General features: G+C 42.0%; 1 protein-coding gene across 2 annotated transcripts in view; it reads right to left on the bottom strand.

Annotated features, from left to right (window-relative positions):
- Positions 1 to 943: 943 nt before the first annotated feature.
- LOC143816986 (keratin, type II cytoskeletal cochleal-like) overlaps positions 944 to 27,023 on the bottom strand; it is a 132,552-nt gene continuing 106,472 nt past the window's right edge. Inside the window, exons 1-9 of one of the 2 annotated variants that reach the window (XM_077298029.1) lie at positions 8,307 to 8,838; positions 7,967 to 8,199; positions 7,755 to 7,815; positions 6,647 to 6,742; positions 5,387 to 5,551; positions 5,169 to 5,294; positions 4,622 to 4,842; positions 4,133 to 4,167; positions 944 to 1,457 (exon numbers count right to left, since the gene is read on the bottom strand). In XM_077298029.1, coding sequence (XP_077154144.1) covers positions 1,288 to 1,457; positions 4,133 to 4,167; positions 4,622 to 4,842; positions 5,169 to 5,294; positions 5,387 to 5,551; positions 6,647 to 6,742; positions 7,755 to 7,815; positions 7,967 to 8,199; positions 8,307 to 8,765 — 1,566 coding nt within the window. In that variant the 5' untranslated portion in view covers positions 8,766 to 8,838 and the 3' untranslated portion in view covers positions 944 to 1,287. Of the gene's footprint in view, positions 1,458 to 4,132; positions 4,168 to 4,621; positions 4,843 to 5,168; positions 5,295 to 5,386; positions 5,552 to 6,646; positions 6,743 to 7,754; positions 7,816 to 7,966; positions 8,200 to 8,306; positions 8,839 to 27,023 lie in introns of those variants that run through there. The other variant, XM_077298030.1, reaches the window with a different exon arrangement.

Here is a 27,023-nt window from a genome sequence, read left to right as displayed (position 1 = left end):
TCAATTACTTTGTTTCTGACATGTTCCATAATTTCATTGGATAGCGGCATGATGTCTAGCTTTTGAGGTTCTTTTGGTCTACTTCACTTTGTTAGGCATTTCCTATTTAAGTGATTTCTTAAGTGATTGAAAACAGGTGTGGCAGTAATGAGGCCTGTGTGTGGCTGGGGAATTTGAACTCTGCTTCCCAAAGATGTGCTAAACCACAATTAATTCATGTTTTAAAGAGGAGGGGCAATCACTTTTTCACACAGGGTCTTGTAGGTTTTGATTTTGTTTTCCCTTAATAATAAAGACCTTCATTTAAAAACTGCATTTTGTGCTTACTTGTGTTATCTTTGTCTAACATTTAAATGTATTTGGTGATCTGAAACATCTGATTTTCTTGAGTTAGTACGCAAAAAGTGTCTGATCTTCTGCTGGCCATGACTGTATTGAAGCATCAGTTAAAATCCATGGCAGGTTTGGGCTTTGGGCTTTGTCAGGTTTGTTCTGACTTTGGATTGTATTGTGGCCACATATATCCTCTAGAGCTAAAATTTAGATTTTGATTGTCTACTTGTTTTTATGATAAAGTTCCTTGCTAATAGCAACTTGGCGGTATGCTTTATGTTCTTCCTACCTTGGTTCCTTCTTTGTCCTCCAAAATATAAATGATCAGATAGCCAACCATGTTTAAGTGAAATGTACAAAGTACTAACCAAAGTCACAGGAACAGATGGACATGTTATTTCAGCTTAATTCTTCGGCTCAGCGCTCTAATAGACATACTGAGATGGGGTTTAGTTGTCTAGCTTACTTCCACTCACTAAAAATGAGGAATGTCTGGAGATATTTCTTTAATATTACTAAACAAGTCCTTATTAGTCCGATTTACTGCTCCTGTGCCCAGGATGATGTCAGCGTCTAAATTCTCACACTTAAGAAATAACAATGATGTTATAAGTTTAAAATGCTCTTTATTGAAGAATAATATACAGAATGGCAGTAATGCAGTGATAGCGACAAAAGCCAAAGCAGTATTTTTAGTAGAAATGAATACAATGAATATAGTAGGTCATTGATGCTAATTTTCTGGTCACTGATCTTCTGATCGACAACAAGCTTTCATTAAGTTAAGACTGATTTAAAATACTAGACATCAATATATAGACAATCTCCAATGATGAATACAATTAGTTTGCTTCAGGAAAAAGAAATCGTGATGCCCATCTTTATACAATAATGGATTAGCAGCAAAGACTGGCTTGACTTTTAATATGCCTTCCCTGGAATCTGAAATTTTGATCAGAAGCGCTTCCTGCCGCAAGAACTTTGACATGATGAGGACGTAGAGGAGTATGTTGTTTTCCCACTCTGGACACCTCTTGTTACTGTGCTCCCAGTGCTCTTGTCATTGCATGGCTTACTGTCAGAAACACCTGAACTGGACGTCTTCCCAGTGGTACTGAACACACCTGGAAGGAAAAGCAGATTAATATAAAACCTACATATATATTAGAATTCAGAAACAAATGTGTCTATGTGAGTGACAGGGATCATGATGATAATGTGTATGTGTGTGATAGGGATCATAGATGATAATGTCTATGTGTGTGATAGGGACCATAGATGATAATGTGTATGTGTGTGATAGGGATCATGATGATAATGTCTATGTGTATGATAGGGACCATAGATGATAATGTGTATGTATGTGATAGGGATCACATATGATAATGTGTATGTGTGTGATAGGGATCATAGATGATAATGTCTATGTGTATGATAGGGACCATAGATGATAATGTGTATGTGTGTGATAGGGATCATAGATGATAATGTGTATGTGTATGATAGAGACCATAGATGATAATGTGTATGTATGTGATAGGGATCACAGATGATAATGTGTATGTGTGTGATAGGGATCATAGATGATAATGTGTATGTATGTGATAGGGATCACAGATGATAATGTGTATGTGTGTGATAGGGATCATAGATGATAATGTGTATGTGTGTGATAGGGATCATAGATGATAATGTGTATGTGTGTGATAGGGATCATAGATGATAATGTGTATGTGTGTGATAGGGATCATAGATGATAATGTGTATGTGTATGATAGGGACCATAGATGATAATGTGTATGTATGTGATAGGGACCATAGATGATAATGTGTATGTATGTGATAGGGACCATAGATGATAATGTGTATGTATGTGATAGGGATCATAGATGATAATGTGTATGTATGTGATAGGGATCGCAGATGATAATGTGTATGTGTGTGATAGGGATCATAGATGATAATGTGTATGTGTGTGATAGGGATCATAGATGATAATGTGTATGTATGTGATAGGGACCATAGATGATAATGTGTATGTATGTGATAGGGATCACATATGATAATGTGTATGTGTGTGATAGGGATCATAGATGATAATGTGTATGTGTATGATAGGGATCATAGATGATAATGTGTATGTGTATGATAGGGACCATAGATGATAATGTGTATGTGTGTGATAGGGACCATAGATGATAATGTGTATGTGTGTGATAGGGATCATAGATGATAATGTGTATGTGTATGATAGGGACCATAGATGATAATGTGTATGTGTGTGATAGGGATCATGATGATAATGTCTATGTGTATGATAGGGATCACATATGAAAATGTGTATGTGTGTGATAGGGATCATAGATAATAATGTGTATGTGTGTGATAGGGATCATAGATGATAATGTGTATGTGTGTGATAGGGATCATAGATGATAATGTGTATGTGTATGATAGAGACCATAGATGATAATGTGTATGTGTGTGATAGGGATCATAGATGATAATGTGTATGTGTATGATAGAGACCATAGATGATAATGTGTATGTGTGTGATAGGGATCATAGATGATAATGTGTATGTGTGTGATAGGGATCACAGATGATAATGTGTATGTGTGTGATAGGGATCATAGATGATAATGTGTATGTGTGTGATAGGGATCACAGATAATGTGTATGTGTGTGATAGGGATCACATATGATAATGTTTATGTGTGTGATAGGAACCATAGATGATAATGTGTATGTGTGTGATAGGGATCACAGATAATGTCTATGTGTGTGATAGGGATCATATATAATAATGTGTATATGTGTGATAGGAATCATAGATAATAATGTGTATATGTGTGATAGGGATCACAGATGACAATATTTTACTAAACTTCATACTGCCTTATTGGCCACAGATCTTGTAGATCTTATAGATTAGTGAAAATAAATGATATGTACAACTTTGAGGGTATTTTTTCTTTCTTGAATGGAAGCATTTTGTACTAAAAAAATATTTTGTTTCTTTTTTTGTACTGTACATTATGTTTCATCTAAACATTTTACTGTTGTACTGAAGAAGAAACATATCCTAATAACATGGACACCTACAGTCCTGCAATGCCTGCTCATGAGGAAAGAGGAATTGCGAATAAAGAAAACTACACTACATTTCTAACTGGAGGTATTTACTAACATTATTATTACACCTACTACATATTAGGATAGGATATTGGAGATGGGAATACCCTTTTCATACTAGTATATAGGCAGGTTATAAAGCAAAATTCTGTGAGATCTAACAAGTTACTCTACTGGATTCTAAAATATGTGTGGGGCCATGTGTTATGTTGTAACTCGGGCAAATGTGAACATATAATCAGAAGATCTGCCATTTACATTGCAGCACTATAAGACACATATAAACAATAAAAGTCATAAGTACAGCTGATTATAAGGACATCCATTAGGGAGATACCCTGAGATAATCATACATTTAGCAGATTAGGTTTATGCAAAGAGGACTAAATTAAAATGACCTAAAGGCATACATGATCTGATTTATCTTTCACCATTAGTCTTTTCATTATTAGCATTTTTATATCAGGTCATGATAAATTCTATGGTAAAAAAAGATACAAAAATAATGAGAAGTGCTGCCATGGAAACTTTACTAAAACACATGTTGAAATAATTTGCACACTTTAGACTATGGCTCTTGCCATTTTATCTTTCATTAGCAATGCAAAAGATTCTTCTGTGACCACACAAACTAAAAGGAGACTATTTTCAGAATTATACTTACATATTTTCACATTGTTGTCGACATCACCGTCTATCCTGTAAATAGTATTGATAATAGGTAAAGTTTAATATGGAACAGCATAGTAACAGATTGGTTAAAAATCAGTTCATTTGCTCAGAATATTCTTATTTTAGGCCCATATTTAATCCTTTGGATCAACAGAGGTTATATCAATCCTTTATTCCTTATCTGGTGATGATGAGATCTAATTTCTGGAGGTCAAGGGGGTAGGACCCTTTGTGATCAAAAATACTGTGGGGAACCTGCTTACAAATAATGTGTTTCCCAAAATAGAGAAAAACACAAGTCATTTTTATTGGAGATAATAGAGTCTATTTTATTGATGCGATAAAGATATGTACAGTATATTATAGAACGAGATTATGTCCAGGAAACCTGGGTTTGAAGCAAATGAGTTGTTACTGCAAGATTTAGATATGGGTTTACATTGGTTTCAAGCACCTACTGTAACTAAAGTCTAAATCTTACCTGCTTTCTTCGCCCTCCAACAGAGTCCGATAAGTGGCTATCTCAATGTCTAGGGCCAATTTGACATTGAGAAGAGCCTGGTAGTCACGAAGCTGAGAAGCTAAATCTTCTTTGGCTTTCTGTAGAGCAGCCTCCAATTCAGATAATTTGGCTTTAGCATCTTTCAGAGTAAGTTCTCCATGGTCCTCAGCTTTACAAATTGCTGTCTCTAAGTTGGAGACCTTTGAAAAGCAAACAATAATGTAAGGTTAGATAGGTTTAAAAACAAACCTGGTCAACATGTAAAACAATGATGGATTTTTGTGCTATAGGATACCAGAAATGTGTGTTGCTAAAGCGGTGTAAGCTTCATGGTCAAAAAGTTTCCTTAAAATAAGGGATGGCAACCTGTAAGTTGTAGTTTCTAGCTCATTTATTAAAAAAGGTTACGTTCTCCACAGACATATTTGCCTACCTAAAGAAGGTATCTTTTGCTGATAATCAAACTTTGTTTTACTCTATACAATACAAGATCCTAGAATTCTAAACTGTTTTTTGATACACCTACCTGTTTTTTCACACACTCAATTTCACTATGAAGTCTCTTGACCATGCTATTCAATTCTTGGATCTCAGACTTGCTGTTCCGTAGACTGTCCACGTGTTGTCCAGCTGAATCCTTCAGCTGTTGATACTATTAAAACAAATAAAAAATATTTCCATTATTTGACATGGAAATACATTTATTCTATCAGAATTTTAACACAGGGAAGTTTCATGTCTTACTTGTTTAGCATAGGTATCTTCAACTTCAGCTTTACTTTTTGCTGCAATGTCCTCATATTGAGACTTTACTTCAGCAATAAGTCCATCTAAGTCCAAATCACGGTTATTGTCCATGGTCAAGACAACATTTGTTTCAGAAATCTGCTCTTGCATTTCAGTCAGTTCCTAGAACAGAATGAAATCCTCAAAATTATTCCCGAAGACTGATCACTTTAGTAATCTTCAAAATTAGAATCATGTCACTTAAAAAAACCCCTAATATTTCTGTAGAAGTGAATTGATATGAATTCTTATGGAAGTGAAGCGGCAAAAATAATATATTGAAGCTTTTTTAATAGTAACTCCCCAATTATTTTGCTCGTGAAGAAAGAACATACATGAAAAAGAAAAAAGAATGGAAAATTCTCCTGGCAAGCCTTAGCCTGACACATTAGATACCTGTTGGCCGAACACATGATCTCTATGCCTCCATCTTGTTTGCTGTTGGAGAGTAGGAGAATTAGAGGGAGACTCCCATATACAATTTGAGAGTTGGCAAACAAGCACCCAATGTCGATAGCCGGCTACTGGCATTATTCACTTTACCGCAATGGCTTTTGTAATTTTCAGAGCATTTTCCTTTATGACAAATCCATTGTGTAAAAAATTTTAAACAATCTTTATGGATTCCATTGACTTCACATGGATTCCACTGGTTGCTGTTGGGAGTCAACAGCATTCAAACCATTAGAAGAGAACTCCTATGTTTGTGAAATAACAATGGAAACCAAATGGTCCCTATCGGTAGTTTGAACAGCGACTAACCTAGTTTGACCTTGTTGTACTTTGTGACTACTACACAGCATATAGAAACCAAAGTCTTACTTACCGTATACATATAAATATCTCCTTAATGTTTCATTAAGTTACATTTAAAAAAGAAAATATGTCTGACTGGGACAATGATTTATTGCATAAATTAAAAAAAAAGGCAGCTTAACTAAAAGGCATTATTGTACTGATAAAACATACCATTATGCAACAAAATAAATGAAAATATATCTTTTTGATGGGATTTAAACCAGTACAGGATTAAATAAAAAGACACCTTCCTACACCCTATAATTAACCTGCGTCATATAATGAGGTAGACACAAAACAGCTACAACACAATTGATGTGTCTTATTGTGAAAAGATTTAATCCACATCTATCGTAGGCCCAGACAGAATTCTGAGAATGTAAGGTAAAAGAGGACTAACAAATAAAATAATTGTAATACCTCGTCATAGAGCATCCTCAGGAAGTCAATCTCATTCACCAAGGCATCTTGTTTAGTCTCCAGATTACCTTTTTGTAGATAGAACTCATCCACATCCTAAAAAAATTAAAGAATTTACTATACTTTAGGGAAGAAAAAGATTTCTGTGCCATTTGGGAAAAAAGACACAAATTCGCATGAATGCATTGGTGTTATAACAGATAAAACTTAAAGGTGGTTCCATGATTAGAAGCAATGTCATGGTTTCCAACCTCTATCCAACCATTTTCATGAAAGTTCCAAATCACATAAGTAGTTGTATTTATATGTACTACAATAATACTCGTTGAATAATCAGCATGCAAATAAAAAGATAAAAAATAATACATAGCAACGATAATTCATTGTAGTTTTCATATTTCATGTAAGAAGGATATCATCTGCAGAAGGTTTGCATATTATTTTCATTATTGTGTGACTTTTGGGGTTCTCTAATTTCTTCCCCAATGTAAAAACATACAGACTGGTTAAAGAGATTGTGTCGTCCTCTTAAATGTGTAAAAATGCAAAGTGCTTAAAAAAATTAAGCAATTTTGCACCTTACCTATTATTGAAAATCCTCTTCAATCTCAAGAATAGAGCAATAATATTGTATATAATAATATTGCTTACTGCCTAGTCTATTAAGTGGTGGCTGGTCATCTAGACAAGGAACACAGTGGTAACAAATTATTTGCGATGGAACTTGTAAGTTCTGTGCTGTTTGCTTTTGATCCTGTTGAGATTCAGTTCCACTGCACATCTTCAATGGTTTGTGTCTACCAGCGGTATTGAGATGGCACAGTTCAAACAAATAACTCAACCATGTAATCATCAGGAGCGCACTGCCACTATTTGCAAGCAGGAAGCTGGTAGGAAGGTGAGCAGTGCCCTCCTGAAGATTGAAGATTCAAAAACCCTTTTAATTCCTATGAAATTGAGTTGAGATAGGAAAATAAGATAGTAAGCCCCATCATGCAGGTCCATCAGTAACAGAAAATAAATACATGTCATAAAGGGATTGTGAATGACATACAAGGAAAAAACACAATCAATGCTACAATTATAATGCAGATCAGATAACACTTACCTTCTTCAGGGTTACAAATTGATTTTCAGCACATGTGCGTTTATTAATTTCCTCTTCATATCTAGGAAAGATAATCAAATCAATTATATTTTGATTCTATAAAGGAAAAGAGTTTCAGATTGATAAAAAATGTCACAAAATTTCCATATTTACTCCATACTCAAATACAATGTAATGCATCGATAATTATTTATGATTAGTATATAACTTACTTGCTCCTAAAATCCTCCACAACATTTTGCATATTATTCACTTCACCATCCAGGCGGCATTTTTCATTTTTGGTACTATCCAGCTGTCTTTGAAGACTGTTAATGTACGCATCAAACATTGCTTGATATTGTCTATCATGCATCTCCTTTCTGGTTTCCATCTTTTGACTTTGCTCTTTCAAAAAGCTCCATTTTGTTTCTAGAATTTGATTTTGTTGCTCAAGGAATCTAACCTAAATAAAAAATAAAAAAGATAGAATAAAGACACTATATCTCTAAGCAGTATGAAACTCAGCAAATATACATTTTATCCTAAGTTGATATTCAAAGTATGACTTACCTTGTCTATGAAGGATGCAAATTTGTTGTTTAGACATTTGATCTGCTCTCGTTCTTCAGTTCTGACTCTCTGAATATTTGGATCAATATCTACTTTGACAGGTTGGAGGAGTAATTGGTTGACTGTAACATTTTGAATACCTCCTGGTGGGCAAACAGGGAAGTTTTCGCCAAAGCTGCTAAGAGTTTTACCACCACCAATGACTAATCCTCTATTACTTCCGGAACTGATGGAAATCCTTTTGTTCTTGCCTAAGTTAAAGAGGCTAGAGGAGCCGAATCTTCCTGTTCCACTGCCAGTGTATGTAGGCTTACTTCCAGATCGTATCACAGAAGAAGAAGTGAAGCTGGCTCTTCCACCTCCATACCCACCACCAGTTGAGCAGCTGCTAAAGTTCTTAGCGCCACAAGAGCTGCCAGCGCTACACTTTCCAAGTTTGGTGCTCAACGCTTGACTCATTGTGGAGTGGTAAAGATAAGTCTACACACCAAGCAGAAGCAGATGAAAGAGAAGACTAGACATAACCCCTCAAGTGGACCAACATTTCCTTTTATATCTTTTGAGATAAGGGTTTGGTCACATGGGAAAGTGATAATATTTTTGCAACATTAAAGGGCTTGGTCTTGGGCATGGCAGATGTGCCACTAGGCATTCCTTTGTCACTAAATATAGGTGTAAATTAGAGTGTCTTAATAACATTGTGAAAATATAAATTATTCTGTTTATATGTCCTACTTCAATGTAATTTAATTTAATTTCTTACTTTATAAGCACTGTTACCTTAGAAATAGGCCACTGAACAATTATGTTTTCCATATGACAAATTTAGGTGACATAATTGTGTCATCTTCCAAACAAATATTTTTTTTCTTTGATTTCTCCCCCATCTTTACATTACTTTTTAAAACTTGAATAATTTTTTTATTACCAAGAGTTAATTTTAATTTTGTAAATGTAAGCTTGTAAAAAAATTTATAAGCTTGAAACTCAATCATATTCATGTTTCCTTTCTCAACACGTCTAAGCCTAATATGCTTCTTTCTATCCATGCATCTGGAAATCTTTGATACAGCATAGAGGATGAAGGAACATTTTATTATTTTTGCTCACAGATACACGATACAAACCATCATCCTCAGTAGCGTAGCTACTGGGGGGGCAGAGGGGGCCATCGCCCCGGGCCCAGTCACATGAAGGGGCCCACTGGGAGCCAGGGCAGGGCTTCTGTGAGGAGGCAGAACACCACATAGGAGGAGAGCAGTATGTCAGCTCCTGTCTGACGGAGACTCTGCAGGCTATTAGCACAGTGGCCGGCTGCAGTCTCCCTCCTGCAGTGAATGGTTTCGCCCATCTGACCTGCTCATGAAGCTTTTCCTGGCTGCAGTTTTCTTCACTCTGTGCAGGCTGGGATTGGCTCAGGCACGCTGGGTCCTAGTGCCCACAGCTTGCATTTCACTTACACTTCCTGGTCCTGCCTGCAGTGTAAACTTCATCAGTAATTGCTGGGGATGGAACTTATTAGGTTTATGAAATTCAGGTATGCCAGTGTGAGACCGTTGGGGTATTGTGGGGGAGGGGGGACAGGGCACTGGAGGGTAAATGTGAGACCATTTGGGTGTTGTGAGGGCAGAAGGTGGGTGAGGTGGGACAGTGTACTGGGGGGTGGATGTGAGATGATGGGGGTACTGGGGCTGAAGTGGGGGAGGGGGACAGGTCACTGGGGGCTGAATATTATAATGTTTTGTTATGATATTATATGTACTCCATCATGTAATATTTGCTGTCTGGGGAGGCTGGAGATGGGGGGTAGGAGGCTTTTGATACGGACCACCTGGGTCTTTTATGAGTATTAGTATAAGGAGCCTCCATACAGTAACCAAGAGCTGCATCACATTTACAGCACCACTCCAGCATTATTTTTTATTTCATTGCTGGAGCGGTGCTGACAATCCCCGTCCCCTGCCCCCTGTCTGATACTCACCTTCTGGCGTCTTCATCTGTTTTAGTCTCCGCTCGGCTCCGTCTCCTGCAGTTTGTGGCCTGTCCGAGGCTCCAGTGTTTCATGGAGCAGCGCAGAGGTCACTAATCAATGTGAGTCTATGGGAGCCTCGTTCTGGCCTCTTTCTCACTCTCAGGCTATGTGCACACGGTGCAGATTGGCCGCTGCGGATTCACAGCAGTTTTCCATCTGGTTTACAGTGCCATGTAATCCTATGGAAAACCAAATCCGCAGTGCCCATGGTGCGGAAAATACCACATGGAAACGCTGCATTGTATTTTCCACAGCATGTCAATTCTTTGTGCGGATTCCGCAGCGTGTTACACCTGCTCCTGTATAGGATTCCGCAGGTGGTAAAACGCAGGTGAAATCTGCACAAAAAACACAGGAAATCAGCGGTAAATCCGCACACGAATCTGCAACAAGTGCACATAGCCTCATAGTCTTACATTGAGCGCTTGTGACATACTAACTTCTGGCCAGTCAGAAGCTGCGCTCACAAGTTTGAGCAGCGGCACTGCAGCAGTGCCACAAAATAGTGATTACGCCGGAGGATGAGTAAATGACCGGGGCATCCAAATCATGACAGGGAGCTGTGAGTCCATCATACTGTGTATAAGGGAGCTGCGGGCCCATCATACTGTGTATAAGGGAGCTGTAAGTCCATCATACTGTGTATGAGGGAGCTGCGGGCCCATCATACTGTGTATACGGGAGCTGTGCACACATAATACTGTGTATATGGGAGCTGCGGGCCAATCATACTATGTATAAAGGAGCTGTGGGCCCATCATACTGTGTATAAGGGAGCTGCGGGCCCATCATACTGTGTATAAGGGAGCTGCGGGCCCATCATACTGTGTATAAGGGAGCTGTAAGTCCATCATACTGTGTATGAGGGAGCTGCGGGCCCATCATACTGTGTATACGGGAGCTGTGCACACATAATACTGTGTATATGGGAGCTGCGGGCCAATCATACTATGTATAAAGGAGCTGTGGGCCCATCATACTGTGTATAAGGGAGCTGCGGGCCCATCATACTGTGTATAAGGGAGCTGCGGGCCCATCATACTGTGTATAAGGGAGCTGTGGGCCAATCATACTGTGTATAAGGGAGCTGCGGGCCCATCATACTGTGTATATGGGAGCTGCGAGCCCATCATACTGTATATAAGGGAGCTGCGGGCCCATCATACTGTGTATATGGGAGCTGCGGGCCCATCATACTGTGTATAAGGGAGCTGCGGGCCCATCATACTGTGTATACGGGAACTGCTGGCCCATCATACTGTGTATAAGGGAGCTGCGGGTCCATCATACTGTGTATAAGGGAGCTGCAGGTCCATCATACTGTGTATAAAGGAGCTGCGGGCCCATCATACTGTGTATACGGGAGCTGCGGACCCATCATACTGTGTATACGGGAGCTGTGGACCCATCATACTGTGTATAAGGGAGCTGCGGGCCAATCATACTGTGTACATATAAGGGAGCTGCGGGCCCATCATACTGTGTATAAGGAAGTTGTGAGCCCATCATACTGCGTATACGGGAGCTGCGGGCCCATCATACTGTGTATAAGGGAGCTGCGGGCCCATCATACTGTGTATAAGGGAGCTGCGGGCCCATCATACTGTGTATAAGGGAGCTGTGGACCCATCATACTGTGTATAGGGAACTGTGAAGGCATATTGTGCATATGGGAGCTGTTGGCCCATTACACTGTATATAGGGGAGCTCTGGGGGGCATTATACTTTCTATAGTGGAGTTCTGTCAGCATTATACTGTCTATAGGGGAGCAGTGGGAACATCATACGGTGTACAGGGGAGTTATAGAACCATCATAATGTGTGTAGGGGAGCTGTGGGAGCCTTAGGGCTTGTTCACACTTTGCGGAATTAGCTGCAGATTTTTCTGCTGCGGATTTGGAAAGACCGCAGTGCAAAACCGCTGCGGTTTTCACTGCGGATTTTCCTGCGGTTTCTTCTGCGGATTCCTCTGCGGGTTTTCAACAGCACTTTCCTATTGGTGCATGTTGAAAACCGCTGCGGAATCCGCAGAAAGAAGTGACATGCTCCTTCTTTTTTTCCGCAGCAATTCCGCGCGTTTTTTTAAGGGAATTTCCGCAATGTGGGCACAGCGGTTTTTGTTTTCCATAGGGTAACATTGTACTGTACCCTGCATGGGAAACTGCTGCGGATCCGCAGCGTCAAATCCGCTGCGGATCCGCAGCAAAAACCGCAAAGTGTGAACATAGCCTAAGACTGTGTATAGGGAAGCTTTAAGTTCACGATACTGTGTATAATGGAGCAGTACATGGGGGAACTTAGGGGACATTACTATTGTGCATATGGTCCAATATGGCGGTAAAGTCAATGTTCGTTTTTGTATATAGATTTATATTCAATAACAGTAGTGTCACATTCTGAGGTTCCCCTATATTCACAATAAGTGCACAACCGTAGCTGTAATCAGGGTTAGCTGGTTAGGGGCCCACTCAGATGTTTCGCCCCCCCTAAGTTGAAACCCTAGCTACGCCTCTGATCATCCTAATACTTTTTGAAGGGTAACTTTATTGATAGGTGAGATTATAAATCCTCATTCTGGCTCTACATAAAGAAAATCCATCTTCTTGATGTTGACATCAGAACAAACTGTACAAGATTACATGGTTTTGGCTTCACTGACTTTACATCTAAGGTGTCCAGAATTTCTATGTTTCTAAATTAAAAACTATTGATTTTATAAAGAGTACTACTTTTTTCTTTTTTTTGTGCTATCCACGGATGGTTGCGCAGAAATTTCTCCTCTATTGCCCACTTTTCATTTCCTTTTCTTACTGTTCTAAAACCCAGTGAAGTCAGTGAGTACACACTTATTTTGTAATTACCATTTATTACATTGGAAAGCAACATTTCTCATAATGCCATATCAAAGTTTACAAAGTTTAACGATAAAACTTTATTTTCCCAACAAATTAAAAGGGTTGCCATGCCATGTGAGAACCTTTTGGAATACCACTCAGAATGATAAAAAATAAAATAAAAGTCATACCTTACCAATCCCCCTCTGCTTTATTTCTAATGCCTCTCGGAACTCCACTGATCTCTATACTTCCCTGCAGCTCATCATATCCCCCACATCCCACTACATCAAATTACTGTCAGGGATGTAGTGACTCCTCATGAAGAATGGACTAAGATTTCTCAGAGCACTACCAGAAGCTGGTGTCTGGCTAAACATTACTTTTGCAACTAGTCATAACAGCAAAGGGTGATCTACTAAGTACTGAAGACTAGAAATAAGCAAATAAATCTGAATTAAATTGAATTAAATTTGAATCTTGCAAAAATCCATATTTGCCATAATGCATATTTTTTGCAATTTGCTTCCATGAGGATTCAACAAAATGGTATTTGATTGGCAACATTTTCTTGAATCATAAAAGGCCATCAAATTGTTAACAAATAAAACCTTATACTCACCTCTCTGGCCCCTTCACCCCTCACTGCCATGGTTGTGGCCTTTGTAGGCTCAGGTGCATAAACCTCCCAGGTCTAGCCGACTATAGCAGCACCGCTCCAAAGGTTCAACAAGGAGCAGACAGGTGGTGGTGAGGAACGGAGAAGCCGGTGAGCGGTGAAATGAGAATAAGAATTGTTATTATTTTTTACATATTATGTTTATTATGCTCTGGAGTCTAAAAAGACCCCAGAGCATAATACGGGACATTAAATTTGAGGAGAATAACTTCTCTGCAAATCAAACTTACTGGGAAAAAATGCACAAACAGGTGAATTTGAATTTTGCCTGATCCCCTCTACTGAAGACAAACATCATGAAGATGTTAAATAATTATGGGACTGTAGAAGTTATTTAAAGTGACATTTTGTGTTGAATTTGAAGAAACCACTTGTTCTTATAGTTGTGTTCAGCTCTTTGTTTTGTTCTTGTTTGATTTGTTTATTGCAAACAGCCAAAAATTTTCACATTTTTCTAATAAACCTAGTTTGCAAGGGAGGTTACAAAATTTTTATTGTAACTGCATAAAATATTAGGTATTTTCTGACGTAAAAAAAATCTTAAGACAATACAATAAGTAAACATGCTAAAGATGCATACAAAATGTGGGGGTTTTTTTATTCAGAATATATCTACTTGCATATCTTGATATTATCAGTACTTCGGCTTATCACTTTGCCCCAAGGTTTTTCACAGTTTCACAAACAGCATTAGTCTCTGTTGTGATGGAAATTAAAGATAGAATTATCTTTTTAATTAGAAATAAGATTATAAAGCAGAGGCTGTAATTAAAGGAGCACTAAACACCTCACCAAACACCAGAAGTAGCCTATAAGGAGTATATAAGCTTATAATGATTTTTGTAACTTCCTCATTCCTATAATTATAAGCATTTGTTTACGTAATATAGCTGTGAGGAATTAACATAATAAATCACATGGGAATAATTACCTAAAATAATTAAAACATGACTAATTTCTTTTGTGTTCCATGAGTTTGCATCTGTTTAGCGTTGCTTACATATTTTTTAAACTAGTGTACCGGTGTAACATGCCAAATTAACCCCGGGTATAGTTTGGCCCAGGCCAGAGTATACCCAGTGGGATAAACTGTACTAGGCCAAACTATACCCAGGGGTGTAGAATAGCCTAGGCCAAAGAACACCCCTCCAGTCTACAATGTACCACTCTATTTTATGAGCCCTTGTAAGTGAGGTAAATTTTCGATGCCATTTTTTAATAACTTAAAACTGACTTACATGTAGTGAGAAGGTATTTGTGTTGTGAATCACATGATGAAGATTGATCTTACAATAGAATGTGACTGGTAATGGACAACAGTCAATACATCGATCTGACATTACACTCTTGTCCAGTAAGATAAGTGCTTTTACCTAAGAATGCAATTATAACTGGATCTTATCACTTCACTGGTTTTCTCACCCTGTCTTTGATTGGTTGAAAAATGTGCAGCTCTCTTTCTATCATCCTCAGACACATAGCTTCTTGTAATGTGTGACTACTGAGAAGTGCGGTAGATTCTTTACCTCATTATATCTTTGTGAAAGTTTAATATTTTACTGTATCGAAGTTTTTCTGGTTCAAGTTAAAAAAAGTTTGTGCTTAGAACTTTAAGATTTAAATTAAATCAGTTATCTTCTCACATAACTTCATGGGGAGCAACACTATGTTTTGGAGCTGAACTGAGCGCCTTAGAGGCATGATGAGAATGCACCCCATTACCCCTGCACTGGAGGCTGAGGTGGCCATTATGACCCTGGACGGAGAAGCCAGGGATTCAGTGATGTTACGGACCTCACGAGACTGGGGTACCTTTAATAAGGTGCTGCAGATCTTGGAGGAGACTCATGGGGACCCCACAGACGTAGGGGAACTGAGGACACAACTTTTTAGTAGGATGCAGAAGGAAGGGGAGACCGTGACCCAATATATGAATGCCTTGCAAGAGCTACACACTGCAATTATTAAGAAGGATGGCAGGGGAGTAGGACCCACAGACATAATGTTACGAGACCTCCTATTGACAGGCTTGCGAGACGTGCTGACAAAACATGCTCTGGGAGAACGTGTACGGGTGAACCCCCAATTGACTTTCCCTGAAGTAGGGAGTGAGGCACGCATGTGTGAACAGGGCAGGGGGTGACAGTCCCGGTGGGAAAGGTCCAGAGCGTGGTGGTGTCTGTAAATGCTGTTGCAGAACCCCAATGGGTGGAAGAGCTCAGGAGAGAACTCCTGACTGTGAAAGTAGAACTGGCTGACATCAAGAGAAAAACTGAGGCTACCAATAAACCTCCAAAGGGCAGGGAAGGTCCAGAGCTCCGCCGTGACTCCAGAATATTTTGTCAGCCAAGGCTCATCACTTGTTACAACTGGGGAGACAGCGGGCACATTGCACGGGAGTGCAATTGCTGTGGAAGAGTGACATTTCGCTGCCCGTTAAACTAGAGGGCTCTGAGCCAGGGAGCCAGAACAGGTGAGGAAGAGTAGTGGAAGTCCCGCAGATTTAGTGTCAACATGCCCCCTTATATGGGCAGAAATGGATGGAGGTGCAGTTCGATGCCTGGTGGACATGGGCTCCCAAGTGACAACGATACCAGAGGCTTAACCGGCAACATTTTCCCAGGGCAAACCGGCCCGAATGGGGCTCTGAGATAAAAATAATGGCAGCTAATGAACTACCCATCCCAGGGGTGGTATGGATGCAAGTGTCTATCTGTGGGAAAGACCTTGGATGGAAGGGCGTGGTACTGACAGGGAGAGGTGAATTATGGACCCCCTGTCACCTTTGGAATGAATATGCTGAAGGAATTTGGAAGCCTTCTCCTCAGAGACCCCTCTAAAGAGACTTTGAAACAGTGGGGCCCACATACACCACAGAGAAGATTTTTCTAACACCTTACACAAGTGGCACGAGTACAGGAGTCTAACTGTGAGGGAGGAGTGTTAGGAAATTGTCCCGACCTCCACCAAAATTATCCTTCCACCAGGACAAACAGTGCTGTCCCTGCCCGTTCATGCTTGTGTACCCCTGGAGGGGGTAGAGGTCCAAATCCAAGCAAAAATGCAGAGAAAGTATATATGCAATGCTTTTAGCAAATCAATGTGAAAACCCCAGATCACATGATCCTGTCAAAGGTCCTGCAAACATACAAAATCCATATAATAGCAATAAAAAGAAAAAAATAAATTAAAATTAACATTTTAACAATAATGGTACATAATTTCGTTCCTTTTGTTAAGTCCCAAAGGCAATTTAGTGGCACATACATTAGTCATTGTGAGGGAAGGGACAGTTCTGGTGTGGTGCATTAACTTAGGAGATCAGGACATTACTGTCATCCCCAGAAGTGCGGTGGCCCGAATAATGAACCTACCAGCAGAAGTAATGCCCCTTCAAAAAAAGCAATTGGAGATACAACCCAGAGACCCCTGTACTGTGTCTGTGTACTCCATTTCAGTGTCAGAACCACGTTACATCAAGGAGGGCTGACTCATATTGGAACAAATCCAGGCTGAACTGGCAGAACTTGAACCCACTCTGGTGCAACAGGTAGAAGAAGAACAGGTAGAAGCTCTGCTGGGAAAGTATAAGGATTTACCCTCAACGAAGATGATTTTGGCTGCACCATGGCCATCGCGCATGAAATACCAATTGGAAGTACCGTGCATTACCGGCAAATTTCCTCACAGCTGTACCAGGAAATAAAGAGCATGTTGAATCAGATGTTGGAGGCCGGTGTGAGCCAGAGTCTGTGGGCTGCCCCAATTGTGTTGGAGCAAAAGAAAGACGGCACCTTACATTTTTGTGTGGATTACCGAAAACTCAACGTCTGTACGGTGAGGGACTTGTACTCACTGCCCCGGATTAAGCAGTCTCTGTCTGCTCTGGGGAAAGCCAGGTTCTTCTCTACTCTGGATCTCACCAGCGACTACTGGCAAGTCCCCATGTATGAACAGGTTCAAGCAAAGACTGCCTTCATCCTCACCATGGGATTGTACGAGTTCAACCACATGCCATTCGGCCTAGCCAACAGTCCCAGAACTTTTCAACGTCTCAAGGAGAGCTGTCTAGGGGACTTGAACTTTTAGTTGACACCTCTCTAACTGGACGACATTATAGTCTTTACGGCTTCCTTCGAGGAACATCTGCAATGCCTGCAACAGGTGTTGGCCTGCCTGCAGAAGCATGGACTAAGTAAAGCCCCAGAAGTGCCATCTGTTCCACACACAAATTGAATACTTGGGCCATGTCGTTTCTGCCAAAGGAGTAGAGCCCTCCAGTGAGAAGATTGCCGTGATTCAATACTAGCCCACTCCGGAGACTGTGATGAATGTGCGGGCATTCCTGGGACTAACCGGTTATTACAGGCGGTTTGTGAAGAACTTTACTTGGTGGGCAAAGCCCTTGCAGGAACTGTTGAAAAAGGTACCCTCAGGAGCCAAGAACTGGAAAATCTGCTGGGAGGAGTCCCAAGAAGAGGCCTTTCAAGATCTATAAAAAACAGTCATTGAAGCTCCTATTCTGGCTTACGTGGATTTCTCGCAAACGTTCATTCTCCACACCAACGGGAGTCTGTTGGGACGTGAGGCTGTGTTGTCGCAGATGCAGGACGGAAGAGAGAGAGTGATCGCTTATGCAAATCGGTCCCTTCACGATTCCGAATGCAATCCAGACATTTACAGTTCCTTCAAGTTGGAGCTGCTAGCGTTGGTGTGGGCTATGATGGAGAGATTCGCCGAACATCTGTCTGGCTCCAAAGTATTGGTGCGTACTGATAACAACACGCTTGCACACCTGGAGAATGCGAGGCTGTGGGCCTTAGAACAGCGATGGGTAGCCAGAATGGCAAAATTTCGTCATAAAATCGCCTATAGAAGGGAGGAAGAAAATACCCACACCGATGTTCTGTCCCAGAGGAAGAGTACCAGACCCGAGTGGGACAGAAATGAAGAGCTACAGGATGAAGAGATCCCTAGGTTCTGGAGGTCCACCAGGATGGTGGTGGCAATGCAGGTACAGATACATACCTCAGTCTAAGACAACATACTTGGATGAAATCGAGATGACTGAGTTCAGCTTCTGCAGGAAGATGGCGAACTGGCTTTGTTAAGACAATGTATGGCTTCTCATAGACTTCCGAGCTCGTCAGAAAGAGGTAACTTGTCCCCGGAGGTGTTGTGGATTCTACGACAGTGGGAACAACTATGAATGAAGAACGGCTTGCTATATCGGAAAGCGCAGCTGTGGACTGAGCTGAATGTGACCTGGCATGTCCTCGTTCCAACAAAGTCATTATCTGAAATTGCTGTTGCTGCACACGAGCAAGGAGCCCACTTTGGTTCAGAAAAGACCTTCCAATGGCTACAAAGGTTCATCTTCCATCCCCAGTTGAAGGCAAAAGTGCACGAGGCTTGTAGGAAGCGCCAGACATGTGAGCTGGCTAAGCCGCCAGAGTAGAAGGCTCCCGTCCAGTCCATTATAACCTCCGCTCCTCTGGAACTCGTGACAATAGATTATCTAATCATTGATCAGTCCCATCAGGGCTACGAATGTTGCCTGGTAATGGTGGATCATTTCACAAAATTTGCCATGGTGGCTCTGACACGGGATCAGACTACAGAGTCTGCTTCGTATGCAATATGTAAGAACTTCATTCTATGGTTGAATGAAGTTCTTTGGGTGTCTGAAGAGAATTCACTCTGATCAGGGAACATGTTTCTTGGGAAAAGTAATGGATGAATTGCACTGTCTGTACCGGATTGACAAGTCCGGCACCAAACCATACTCCCTCAAGGTAATGGTGCCTGTGAGCGATTCAACCTTTCACTGATTCAGATGTTAAGCACTCTAGAGGAAGATCAGAAGACCTGGTGGCCATAGTACATTTCTGAACTGGTGTGGGTATATAATAATCGGATACACCAAACCACAGGATACACACCTTACTGTCTTCTGTTCGACCGAGAAGGCAAAGGAATCACCGAGTTGGCATTTGACCCAGAAGAGGACTACCCATGGTAGGGGGTGTCCTCCTGGGTTCGAGAACATCAACATCGCCTGCAGACCTTACATAAGCATGCAGAGAGGACCTCATCTTGAACAACAAAGTTTCAAGCTGGAGACCGAGTCTTAGTGCGGGAGAAACGCCCTCAAGGAAAGCTGGAAAATCATTGGGAGAAAGACCCACATTGGGTTAAGAGAAGAGTTAGTCCAGAGGGACCTGTCTGTGAAGTCCAACCTGAAGGAAAAGAAGATGCCCCAACTCGGATTCTCCATTGGAATATGCTCCGACCCTGCTTGTCCAAGAACCCTGTTCGAGTAGACGAGGAGCCTGAGGCTCCTAAGATAGTCCATACGCCGGTAGAAGCAGAGGACCAAGAAGGTGGTGAAGGATTAAGCTCAGAGAGGTTAGAACCAGAGCATGCAAGCTCCCCCATAGCTCTTCCCCCACAGCCGGATTCGGCCCCACAAGAGAGCTCCACTACTTTTTCTGATCTGAGACGCTCTGAGCGAACAACAGCTGGCAAGCCCCCTATTCGCTATGACCAGGAGAATTTCATCTGGCAACAATACGCACAGAAAAAGAGAAGATGGTCATACACTTCTCGAAGAGAGACAAGGAGCAGAGGAGTGTAGGGAGGAAAGCCAGGCTAACGGTCTCTCCTGCGTGTCTCGGCCAGTACCGGCGGGGCTGTCACCAGTGTTGCAGGGGGAAGAGATTGCTGACCGGAGCAGTTCAGGGCACCTGACTGAAGGGGGCAGGTCTGACATAAATAGCAGTTTGAGCGGGAAGATGGGACACTTGGCAGGGACCAAGCTTGTGAGCAGTGAGATGGTTAACTCTCTCTTCACGGACCCATGCCCGCTAGCTGTGCCTATACCTCCCAGCTAGCCTGATTGCCGACACATCCTACCCTCAGCTCATAGAGACTTCTGCACTGGGTAGTGACCAGAATAGAGTAAGTACCTTGGCTCCGCTCACCACCGCGGAGACACCGCTTAGTCACATCCTTGTGGTGCCTGCTAATGACCGGCTCGTGCTGGTGGCTGTGTCTGCTGGTCTGTGTGCTTTTACTGCGGCCTTGCCTACTGAACTCTATGTTTCTTCTTTTGTGCCGCCAACCATCACCTCTACTTCACCGTGTGCACGGATCAGGAGATCGCATGCCGAAGACCCCGGAGGATTCATCGCCGCAAGGAGAAAGTGCATCGGGACCGGATCGGAGACATCCCGCGCAGCCGCTGAGGGATCTTTCAGCCTTCTTCCTCCAGCACACAGAGACTGATAATTTAACCTGTTATATTCTATTGCATTTGACTTTCCTCTATCCCCCAATCACATCTTTTACATCCCCCGCTTGTACCATTACTGTTCCTATACATAAAGAACCTGTTAACCCTTGTTCTGCCTCTTGTGTATCACTGCCTCCTACGCACCTGCTATAAACTTACACACTACTTAATTTTCAACCGGCAGATTATAGTGGTCACAAATTGCAAAAAGATATGTGTGACTGAAGCTTTTTTTTTATTTTTTTATGAACAATGACTATTATGACTAATATAATCTACGGGGGGGGGGATAATTAGTTTACAGCAAGTTAGAATAACTAAGTGGCTTTGTGCACTTAAAACTTCCAAGCATTTTGGAGGGGTTTCTAATAAAGGTAATACTCAAATAAGACATTTGTCTTTTTCGGCACTAAACCATTTAGCATTACAATTTAAGGCTGCTGTCACACTAGCAGTATTTGGTCAGTATTTTACATCAGTATTTGCAAGCCAAAACCAGGAGTGGGTGATAAATGCAGAAGTGGTGCATATGTTTCTATTATAATTTTCCTCTAATTGTTCCACTCCTGGTTTTGCTTACAAATACTGATGTAAAATACTGACCAAATACTACTAGTGTGACGGCAGCCTTAAAGGGTAAAATCATAAAATCAGTGCTAAACAAGGTTCACAAGCTCGCAATCTTCTTTCTTAAGGAAAATAATTACAAATGGATGACATGGCTAAAACATACGTGCTACCTACAGTACATGTACAGTCAAACAACAGCGGACTAAGAGAATGGAGAAGATGGAGAAATTAAGTTCACCGCACTTTGACAGATTTTGAACTGAGTGATATTAGCATAATTGGCCAGATTGTCTCGCATGAGAGAATCAACAGCTGTGTGACCCCGGCCTTAACGAGAACCAGTCACTTTGTAAAACAATTTTTACTTGCAGATATAGCATTAATCTGCAGGTAAATGATTATAATGCTTCCAGGCCACTTTACTAAAAGTGCGGCTACCAGGAGAAAATTTACTTATTTTTCCTCGGTAGCATCTAAACTTGGGTTCTTTTGCACAAATGTTTAACTCAGATCAGTGCAATCCAATAAAAAAAAATGGATTGCACTTGGACCAATGTTATTCTATGAGGCAGTGGAGATCTGCAGTTGTATTTGGCGTGAGTAAAAAATCGCAGCTTGATGCAATTTAACTCTGAAAACAGAAATTCTGAAAAAAATTGGATACCGTGTGCATCATCAGAGTGGCATCCAATTTTTACAGATATATTGCGATTCTGTAACATAGGGAATTGTAAATGGTTCTGTAAATGATTAATAGCTCCTGAGTAAAAAAAATGGATTGTATACAAATTGCGCAAGGATCATATTTGCGAAAAAAGGTCCCACTTTTCTGCATGAAATTTGGATCGATTTTGTATACGCTCGTGTGACCCCCAGCCTGTTATGGTGGCATGCACAGAACAGCTTGCTCTGTACAGATCCATATTCACTAAAAAGTTGCTTCGAGTTAAAGAAACTACACTGCTCAAAAAAAATAAAGGGAACACTTAAACAACAGAATATATCTCCAAGTAAATCATCAATGTTTGTGGCTCAGGTAGTGCAGCTCATCCACGATGGCACATCAATGTGAGCTGTGGCAAGGTTTGCTGTGTGTGTCGGCGCAGTGTCCAGAGGCTGGAGGTGCTACCAGGAGACAGGCCAGTACACCAGGAGACATGGAGGGGGCTGTAGGACGTCAACAACCCAGCAGCAGGACCGCTACCTCAGCCTTTATGCAAGGAGGAACAGGAGAAGCACTGCCAGAGCCCTGCAAAATGATCTCCAGCAGGCCACAAATGTGCATGTGTCTTCACAAACGGTTAGAAACTGACTCCATGAGGATGGTTTGAGTGCCCGATGTCCACAGATGGGGGTTGTGCTCACAGCCCAACACCGTGCAGGACGCTTGGCATTTGCCTCAGAACACCAGGATTGGCAAATTCGCCACTGGCACCCTGTGCTCTTCACAGATGAAAGCAGGTTCACACTGAGCCCATGTTGCAGCCATGGAGAGCGATCTGCTGCTTGCAACATCCTTCAGCATGACCGGTTTGGCAGTGGGTCAGTAATGGTGCGGGGTGGCATTTCTTTGGAGGGCCACACATCCCTCCATGTGCTCGCCAGAGGTAGCCTGACTGTCATTAGGTACCGAGATGAGATCCTCAGACCTCTTGCGAGACCATATGCTGGTGCGGTTGGCCCTGGGTTCCTCCTAATGCAGGACAATGCCAGACCTCATGTGGCTGGAGTGTGTCAGCAGTTCCTGCAAGATGAAGGCATTGAATCTATGGACTGGCCCACCCATTCCCCAGACCAGAATCTGATTGAACACATCTGGGACATCATGTCTTGCACCATCCACCAACGTCACATTGCACCACAGACTGTCCAGGAGTTGGCAGATGCTTTAGTCCAGGTCTGGGAGGACATCTCTCAGGAGACCATAGGCCGCTTCATCAGGAGCATGCTGTTATGGACCTGGTCGTTAGGTGCACCCGGAATGACCTGATAGTTAATCTCGAAATCGGGACAAGCTCTGGGGAAGTGGAAACTCTGCTGACCGCAAACCCTACTCCTATCACACACACTAGAATTTGCTGTGGAGCGTGCCTAACTCTGCCTAGACGCCTCTTCACAGCCTAAGAGCTAACTACCCCTAAAGATAGGAAATAAAGCCTCACCTTGCCTCAGAGAAATTCCCCAAAGGAAAAGGCAGCCCCCCACAAGTATTGACTGTGAGTTAAGAGGAAATCACAAACACAGGAATGAAATAGGTTTTAGCAAAGGAGGCCAGTCTAACTAAACAGATTGAGGATAGAAAAGGGATCTTTGCGGTCAACACAAAAAACTGCAAAATACCACGCAGAGTGTGCAAAAAGACCCCCGCACCGACTCACGGTGCGGTGGTGCCACTCTGCACCCCCAGAGCTTCCAGCTAGCAAGGCAATATCATGATAGCAAGCTGGACTAGAACTTAGCAAGAAAAACAATGAACAACAAAGGCAAGGCAACTTAGGCAAAGGTACCAAATGGACCATCTTAGAAAACCGGTCACAAACCACCCAGATGACAGACATCTTCTGAGAAACAGGAAGATCCAAAATAAAATCCATGGACATATGCGTCCAAGGCCTCTCAGGGACTGGCAAAGGCAAAAGCAATCCACTAGCACGGGAACAGCAAGGCTTGGCCTGAGCACAAGTCCCACAGGACTGCACAAAAGAACGCACATCCCGCGACAAGGAAGACCACCAAAAGGACCTAGCAACCAAATCTCTGGTACCAAAAGTCCCAGGATGACCAGCCAACACCGAACAATGAACCTCAGAAATTACCTTACTAGTCCATCTATCAGGAACAAACAGTTTCCCCACTGGACAGCGGTCAGGTTTATCAGCCTGAAACTCCCGAAGCACCCGCCGTAAATCAGGGGAGATGGCAGAAAGAATCACCCCCTCCTTGAGAATACCAACCGGCTCAAGGACTCCCAGAGAATCAGGCAAAAAACTCCTAGAAAGGGCATCAGCCTTCACATTCTTAGATCCCGGAAGATACGAGACCACAAAATGAAAACGGGAGAAAAACAGGGACCATCGAGCTTGTCTACGATTCAACCGCTTGGCAGACTCAAGGTAAATCAGATTCTTATGATCGGTCAAGACCACAACGCGATGCTTGGCTCCTTCAAGCCAATGTCGCCACTCCTCGAATGCCCTCTTCATAGCCAACAACTCCCGATTTCCGACATCATAATTACGCTCAGCAGGCGAAAACTTTCTGGAGAAGAAGGCACACGGTTTCATCAAAGCGCCATCAGAACTTCTCTGAGACAAAACGGCCCCTGCCCCCATCTCAGAAGCGTCAACCTCAACCTGAAAAGGAAGAGAAACATCTGGCTGACGCAACACAGGGGCAGAAGTAAAACGACGTTTAAGCTCCTGAAAGGCCTCGACAGCCGCCGAGGACCAATTCATCACATCAGCGCCTTTCTTCGTCAAATCGGTCAGAGGCTTAACCACACTGGAAAAGTTAGCAATGAAACGGCGATAAAAATTAGCAAAGCCCCAAAATTTCTGAAGGCTCTTCACAGATGTGGGTTGAATCCAATCATGAATGGCCTGGACCTTAACAGGATCCATCTCAATAGCCGAGGGGGAAAAAATGAAACCCAAAAAAGAAACCTTCTGAACTCCAAAAGGCACTTAGAGCCCTTCACAAACAACGCATTAGCACGAAGGATCTGAAATACCATCCTGACCTGTTTCACATGAGACTCCCAATCATTGGAAAAAACCAAAATATCATCCAAATATACAATCATGAATTTATCAAGATAATTCCGGAAGATATCATGCATAAAGGACTGAAACACAGATGGAGCATTAGAGAGCCCGAATGGCATCACAAGGTATTCAAAATGGCCTTCGGGCGTATTAAATGCAGTTTTCCATTCGTCACCCTTTTTAATACGAACAAGATTATACGCCCCTCGAAGGTCAATCTTAGTAAACCAACTAGCCCCCTTAATCCGAGCAAACAAATCAGAAAGCAAAGGTAAAGGGTATTGGAATTTGACCATGATCTTATTGAGAAGGCGATAATCTATACAGGGTCTCAAGGAGCCATCCTTCTTTGCAACAAAAAAGAATCCCGCTCCCAGCGGTGATGAAGACGGGCAAATATGCCCCTTCTCCAAAGACTCCTTAATATAATTCCGCATGGCGGCGTGCTCTGGCACAGACAAATTGAAAAGTCGGCCCTTAGGGAACTTACAGCCAGGAATCAAGTTAATAGCACAATCGCAGTCCCTATGAGGAGGAAGGGAACTGGACTTGGGCTCATCAAATACATCCTTGAAATCCGACAAAAACTCAGGAACTTCAGAAGAAGGGGAAGAGGAAATTGACATCAAAGGAACATCACTATGTATCCCTTGACAACCCCAACTAGTCACAGACATAGATTTCCAATCCAACACTGGATTATGTACCTGTAACCATGGAAAACCCAGCACAACAACTTCATGCAAATTATGCAATACCAAAAAACGACAATCTTCCTGATGTGTTGGAGCCATGCACATTGTCAACTGTGTCCAGTACTGAGGTTTATTCTTTTCCAATGGTGTAGCATCAATCCCCCTTAAGGGAATAGAGCTCTGCAAAGGCTGCAAGGGGAAGCCACAGCGTCTGGCGAACTCTAAATCCATCAAGTTCAGGGCAGCGCCTGAATCCACAAATGCCATAACCGAAAAGGACGATAATGAGCAAATCAGGGTAACAGACAAGAGAAATTTAGGCTGTACAGTACTAATGGTAACAGACCTAGCGACCCTCTTAGTACGCTCAGAGCAATCAGAAATAGCATGAGCAGAATCACCACAGTAAAAACACAGCCTATTCTGACGTCTGAATTCCTGCCATTCTGCTCTAGTCAAAATCCTATCACATTGCATAGGCTCAGGGCTCTGCTCAGAGGACACTGCCATATGGTGCACAACCTTGCGCTCGCGCAGGCGCCGCCGATCAATCTGAATGGCCAAAGACATTGATTCGTTCAAACCAGCAGGCGTGGGAAACCCCACCATAACATCTTTTAGGGCTTCAGAAAGACCCTTTCTGAAAATTGCTGGCAGGGCATACTCATTCCATTTTGTGAGCACAGACCACTTTCTAAATTTCTGATAGTATATTTCTGCCGCTTCCTGACCCTGACACAGAGCCAGCAAGGTTTTTTCTGCCTGATCCACAGAATTAGGTTCGTCATACAGCAATCCAAGCACTTGAAAAAATGCGTCTACATTGAGCAATGCAGGATCCCCTGACTC

Source organism: Ranitomeya variabilis, chromosome 3 (assembly GCF_051348905.1).
Source record: "Ranitomeya variabilis isolate aRanVar5 chromosome 3, aRanVar5.hap1, whole genome shotgun sequence".
Lineage (NCBI taxonomy): Eukaryota > Metazoa > Chordata > Amphibia > Anura > Dendrobatidae > Ranitomeya > Ranitomeya variabilis.
Note: the sequence above shows the minus strand (reverse complement) of the source record. Positions and strands in the feature narration are given on the sequence as shown.